Source organism: Neovison vison, chromosome 11, assembly GCF_020171115.1.
Source record: "Neovison vison isolate M4711 chromosome 11, ASM_NN_V1, whole genome shotgun sequence".
Lineage (NCBI taxonomy): Eukaryota > Metazoa > Chordata > Mammalia > Carnivora > Mustelidae > Neogale > Neogale vison.
In genome coordinates, this window is record NC_058101.1 from 165,696,607 (window position 1) to 165,703,641 (window position 7,035).

General features: G+C 42.2%; 1 protein-coding gene across 1 annotated transcript in view; it reads right to left on the reverse strand.

Annotated features, from left to right (window-relative positions):
* The window catches only part of LOC122890345 (uncharacterized protein C3orf26 homolog), an 89,144-nt gene extending 84,792 nt beyond the window's left edge, over positions 1–4,352 (reverse strand). Inside the window, exons 1-2 of the mRNA XM_044225981.1 lie at positions 4,339–4,352; positions 2,194–2,330 (exon numbers count right to left, since the gene is read on the reverse strand). Coding sequence (XP_044081916.1) covers positions 2,194–2,330; positions 4,339–4,352 — 151 coding nt within the window. The remainder of the gene's footprint in view (positions 1–2,193; positions 2,331–4,338) is intronic.
* Between the last annotated feature and the right edge of the window lie 2,683 nt (positions 4,353–7,035).

The following is a 7,035-nucleotide window of genomic DNA, read 5'->3' on the forward strand; positions in this document are numbered from 1 at the left end:
TTTTGTTGCAAAGGGGAGCAAAGGAATAGGTTGGTAATTGGCAAGGAAGGATGACTAGAAGGTGGTTTTGTTTTCTGGTTTTTTTTCCAAGATGAAAGAAATAGCAATATAACAAATTTTTGTATGCTGATGGAACTGTTTCAGTAGAAAATGGAAAAAATCATTGATGCAAGAGAGGGTCGAGGCAAGAATTGCTGAAGTACTGGCCTTGAATATGCAAGAGGGGAGTGGAAGCAAGTGATGAGTACAGACTGGCTGCAGGTGGGGGCACAGATTTAGGTGTAGATAGGACAGCAGAGCATGCAGAAACAGATGCGGCTGATGAGTAGAATGTGATATAATAATAACCACTGTTTATTACACACGTAGGTTGTGCTAAGCACTTAATATTTATAAAGAAATTCACAGAAATCCCAGTGTGGTTGGTACTTTCTTCCATATTTTACAGATCATGAAACTGAGGGTCAGAGAGTAGAATAACTTGCCCAAGGTCACACTGTGGCTGGTGAGCAATAAAGTGGTGATGCCAGGACCTAAGCCCACACCTTTCTGACTCCAAAGCCCATGGTGGTAACCTCTGCTGTTTCTATAGGGGGTGGGTCTATGATCTCTCAGGCATGGATCTTAGGGAGAATAATGAGGCATCTCTCGAAAGATCCATCAAATTCTAGCAGAAACCACAGCAAGATGGGAGTCAGGAAGCTGGAGTCAGCACAGTTTGTCACCTGTTTTCTGTTTTCTTTCTGTCCAGATGCTGAATTCCAAGTAACCACAAAATGGAAGCCCAAGGGAAATCTTCTCCCAAGAATACTATTAGCATTTACTGTTCTTCTCCATGGAAGGAGGAAATAGGAACTTGTCTATAGCCAATTGAGTAGGTCAGAGGAGGAGATGGAAGTGGAGGGAGGTCTAGCCCAGAGCTTCCAACACTAACTTATGCAATTGAATGCCAGATCTGAGTACAATACAAGGGTTGAGTACAGTTTAGTCTATCCTCTTGTATCACCTTCTATGTGTAGTTTGTCCAACCTCTAGAAAACTAGAACTTGACTATGCTTAAGACTAGAGACCACTTGCTCCAACCTCCCACCCAGTGGGGAATGCTCTCATAAATGATCTTGCCAGATCCTCTTAGACAATTCCATTCATGGCAACCTCATTGCCTTATTGGACAGTTGGCTCCATTATTAGACAGCCACAATTATCTTTTTTTTTTTTTTTGCCTTAAATGTTGCTGAAATCTGCTTTCTTCTATGTCTTCCACAACTCTTCCCCCCACTGCAGTGATGTAGTTATACCTGTTCTGGAAGGCAGGTATCTGAGGATCCTTAGTATCTTCTGTAGGGGCAGAGAAGAGGTCATTTATTTCTATAAACTTATAACTTCATGTGGAGGTCACAGGAGCAAATGAGGGCAACAGCCAGGGGCCCTGCTTTACGGAGCACTGGGCAGTGATGCCTTGGCCCTGATGATGCAGAGTAATACTAGATTCGGTGTAGGCTCTGTTGTAGGCTCTGTTGCTCGGTGTAGAGCACATTATGTCTGTGCTCTGTACTTGGACCCTCTGGCTTCCTTCTTCCACAGGTGTCTGCTCTGCCATGATTCTCCTAACAATGCTTGTTTGGCAGAGAGAGAAAGAGCCAAACAATCTCCCCGAACCACTCCCTCCTCAGATTATTCTGATTTATCTGAGCAGTCCTTACTTGTAATGAGCCATCCTTGAGGGAACCCTGACTTTATCACCTATCAAAGCAAGTACATAGCTTGAAAGAGAAGCTGTCAAGTCTGAAATGCCATCTTTCTCACAGAAAGAAGGAAATCTGTGAGGTGCCAGAGGCAATAGTGGGGGATGGGTCAGATGTGGTTTGTGCTATCCCTGCCTGTCACAGAGGAAAGGAAAGCCATTTCATAAAGTTCCCCAGAAGCAGGCTACCACACCAAGGTCCAGGTGTCTCTGGGGGAACACTTTGCTTCATTAAGGTGCAAAAGTAACACTTTTTCTCCTCCTTTTTTCCCTGTAAACTCTAAACTAGCTCTATCTGCTGTAATTTTTTGTCCCTAGCGACAGCTATATGACCAAGCCATGAACTAAGGGGACATTCTGTTCTGGGATGGTGCAGTGTGGGCTTGGAGTCTTGTCTTCAAAGGGGTACAAGGTGGGAAAAAGACACTCAAATGCTCTGCTCACCTCACCTGCCTGTCCTCCTACCTGTTCCTGCAGTCCTACCCCAGACTCTTCAGCAAAGAAACAAGTATAACAGGAAGAGGACCCAAGAAACTGTGTCACTGGGCTTCCAGTGGCTGAAAGATGGTCAATCTGATTCCAGAAACTAGAGGAAAGAATCAGATGGATGGACAACAAGGGTATGGAAAAATCCATCACTTTAAGGCTCACTCTCTGCTATAATCAATTAAAACATTTCCAGACTGATGAACTCTTTTCTTTCTGATTTCTTTTAAGTTCTGATGAACTTTTCTTTCTGAAAAGAGTTGGATACTAATTCATCATCCTTGACCCTGTTACACAACATAGGACAGTTGTTGACAAAGCCTGGAGCTATTTCCCTGGCACTCTCTGCTGGGTGACCAGTCACAAGAAAGAAAACAATACAAAACAAAAATTGTAATGATAAATCCCTGCTATATCCCAGGTATCATGCTAAGCATTTCACATGTGTTAACACACTTAATCCTCCACTCTGTAAGAAGCAAGATGTTATTAAATCTTACAGATAGAAGCACCTATCAGGCTCAGTTGGTTAAGCAACTACCTTCAGCTCAGGTCATGATCCCAGCTGGGGTCCTGGGATGGAGCTCTGCATTGGGCTCCTTGCTGGACAGGGGGTGGGGTGGGGAGCACGCTTCTCTCTCTCCCACTCCCCTGCTTGTGCATACTCTCTCTCTCTTCTCTCTCTCTGGCAAATAAATAAATAAAATCTTTTAAAAAATAAATCTTACGGATAAGGAAACTGAGGTTTAAAAATGTTGAGTAGCTTATTGTACAGGGCTGAGCTTTGGTTAACCTGAGGTTTATTATACAATACCTTAGATTAAATGCATTGTATGCCAATCCCTTCATAAGAAATTCAGAATTATCTTGATTCTTCTTTGGATTTTGATTGAGCCTAACATTGTTTGAAATTAAGTGGGTCTTGAATCATTTTCTGGTTAATTGGTAGCTATAATTTAGGAATTACAGGATGATTTCCATAGAGTGAGTGTCAACATTTGGAGGGTGCATGGAGAGGTTGCCAAAAAAATTCTGGCCTGATAGAGTGGACTTAAATCTTGCTTACAATTCAATTGAATGGGGATATATCAAGCACCTGCTGTAGTTTAGTCCTCTATTAGGCATTATGGGAGAGCAAAGTAAAGGCATTCTTTTTCCTTAAGCAATTTATAAATTGCTTGAAAAGACACAGAGTACAGTTGTATAACTACATGTAATAATGTAGGTAAGTTATAACAAAGGCTCAAATGAGCTGTGGAGACAATAAGAACTCAAGGAGGTCAGAAGCCAGAGGTGAGAAATGGAGAAGCTCAGACAATATTCAGTGTGGAGGAAAGCTTAATCTGGGCTTAAAGAGTGTAGTATTTGCCAGGGAAGAAAGAAATGGAGATCTTTTAAATGGAGAAGGAGGAGGAAATGTGTTCAAAGGAGAATGCTAACAGTGTTTGGGCGATGATGAGGCACCCATGTTAATTGGAACCATATAGGAAATAGCTGAAGATCTGGTAGGAAAGGTAATCAGGTATTGAATGCTAACCTAGAATGTGAACCTCATTCCAATGATCATGGAGATCCTTAGTAGATTCTTGAACAAGAAAAGTTTCCAGAAACTGAATCTAAGAGTGGCATTCCAGGGAAATAGTGGAGCAAAGCTTGTGGGACCAAAGATCATTTGGGGAGATTCTGACGTGATCAAGTAGTGAAGTCATGACCACTCAACCAAGGTGAAGGTGGGAGAGCAAAGCAAGGACTGAGTGGGACCCAATTCAATAGACGTATGAATGGAGGACATAGAGAAGTGGGGAAGGAGTCAAGGATGACTCCACAATTTAAAGTCTTCATAGTGTCAAGTTGTCATTCTCGTTTTGGAACAGGATCCAGATGAAAGTCTTTCCTGTTTGAGAAGAAGCACTGACCCAGAAGTCCAGAAACCTTAGGCTTTATCTCTATATTAGTAGAGGTTTTATCTCTATATTAGTTTTAGCTGACTCACCCCTGCCCTACCCACAGGCTTGAAGACTCCTAAAATACACTTTGAGTTCCCTTCTAGGAACTACATGTAGAACTCTATATGAAGAGGACTGGGGAATGTTTCTCTCTCTGCTTACCTCTTTGCCCCCATGCCTAGCATGGATTTCTCTCCAAAATTTAGACATTCCAGAAGCCCACTTCAAAATGCAAGAACTACTGTACATCATCCTGTGCTATTATGGACTTGCTGAGAATTTGTTCTTACAGAAGCTAACTAATATTCAGAGGGTAGACAGAGCTGGGCGTGTTAAACCTCATTAGCTGTGTGGTTGGGTCATGGTGCCCGCCCATGAGGATGTTAAATGGCAGCATTGTCAGGATAAGACAATGCAGCTGTTCCACTGCATTAACAGCCCATCAATCCCTATAGCCTCACGCACAGCCCCCTCCTCAAGGCTCAGTCTCCTTGCAAAGACAGTGTGTGGAGGCTGAAGCTGACTAAACAGGAGGGACAGTAGCATGTGCTTTTTCAGGCTTCTTATGAACAAAGGACTGGTATAGACAGAAGAATGCTAAAACCTTGGGCTTCACCTCATGATAAGATCTGGAATTACCCATGTTACAAGAATAAATAAACAACAAAAGTGACTCCAAGTGGAACCTAATTTCTTCAGCCCTAGGTAGCCTCTTTTGTCATCTTTTTTTTTTTCCAATTTATTTATTTTCAGAAAAACAGTATTCATTATTTTTTCACCACACCCAGTGCTCCATGCAAGCTGTGCCCTCTATAATACCCACCACCTGGTACCCCAACCTCCCACCCCCCCACCACTTCAAACCCCTCAGATTGTTTTTCAGAGTCCATAGTCTCTCATGGTTCATCTCCCCTTCCAATTTACCCCAAAGCACATACCCTCCCCAATGTCCATAACCCTACCCCCCTTCTCCCAACCCCCCTCCCCCCAGCAACCCACAGTTTGTTTCGTGAGATTAAGAGTCACTTATGGTTTGTCTCCCTCCCTATCCCATAGCCTCTTTTGTCATCTTAAGGGATAGAGTGACTACAGGGAAGCAACAGACAGGGCTGGTCTCAAACACAGATGGAAATGATTGGTTAATAGCTCCTTAGTAAGATTTCAAGGCAACAATAAATATCTGACCTGTTAAAACATAAATCTTCTATATTCTGAAGTATAGCCTAAAATTCTGACTATCACATATCCATTGCTCTGAGAAATTGAATTTTGGTCGCCAAATGACAGGTGACCTCTTTCGAATTTCTCCAAGTGGGTAACACATAAGTCATGTAAAGTATCCTGTATATCTATTTTATTTTCTCCATTATTAGTTAATGATGTCACTTAGAATCTATACCATGCTTTGTAGATACATAATTTTTTTGTTTTATATATATATATATACATATATATTTCTTTTCAGTGTTCCAGAATTCATTGTTTATGCACCACACGCAGTGCTCTATGCAATATGTGCCCTCCATAGTACCCACCACCAGGCTCACTCAACCTCCCACCCCCTGACCCTCCAAAATTCTCAGTTAGTTACTGAGAGTCCACAGTCTCTCATGGTTCATCTCCCCCTCAAATTTCCCCCAACTCCCTTCTCCTCTCCATCTCCCCATGTCCTCCATGTTATTCCTTATGCTTCACAAATAAGTGAAACCATACGATAATTGAATCTCTCTGCTTGACTTATTTCACTCAGCATAATCTCTTCCAGTCCCGTCCATGTTGATACAAAATTTGGGTGTTCATCCTTTCTGATGAAGGCTTAATACTCCTTTGTATATATGGACCATATCTTTTTTTTAAAAAATATTTTATTTATTTATTTGACAGACAGAGATCACAAGTAGGCAGAGAGGCAGGCAGAGAGAGAAGGGGAAGCAGGCTCACCGCAGAGCAGACAGCCCGATGCAGGGCTCGATCCTAGGACCCCGAGATCATGACCTGAGCTGAAGGCAGAGGCTTAACCCACTAAGCCACCCAGGTGCCCCTGGACCATATCTTCTTTATCCACCTGTCCGTTAAAGGGCATCTTGGTTCTTTCCATAGTTTGGCAACTCTGGCCATTGCTGCTATGAACACTGGGGTACAGATGGACCTTCTTTTCACTACATCAGTATCTTTGGGTTAAATACCCAGTAGTGCAATTGCAGGGTGAAAGGGAAGCTCCATTTTTAATTTCTTAAGGAATCTTCACACTATTTTCTAAAGTGGCTACACCAACTTGCATTCCCACCAACAGTGTAGGAAGGTTTCCCTTTCTCCACATCCTCTCCAACACATATTGTTTGCTGTCTTGTCAATTTTGGCCATTCTAACTGGCATAAGGTGGTATCTCAATGTGGTCTTGACTTGAATCTCCCTGATGGCTAGTGATGATAAACATTTTTTCATGTGTCTGTTAACCATTTGTATGTCTTCTTTGGAGAAGTGTCTGTTCATGTCCTCTGTCCATTTTTTGACGCAATTATCTGTTTTATGTGGGTTGAGTTTGAGCAGTTCTTTATAGATCTTAGATATCAGCCCTTTGTCTGTACTGTCATTTGTGAATATCTTCTCCCATTCCGTGGGTTGCCTCTTTGTTTTGTTGACTGTTTCCTTTGCTGTGCAGAAGCTTTTGATCTTGATGAAGTCCCAAAAGTTCATTTTTGCTTTTGTTTCCTTTGCTTTTGGAGACATGTCTTGAAAGAAGTTGCTGTGGCCGATGTTGAAGAGGTTACTGCCTATGTTCTCCTCTAGGATTCTGATGGATTCCTGCCTCACTTTGAGGTCTTTCATCCATTTTGAGTTTATCTTTGTGTATGGTGT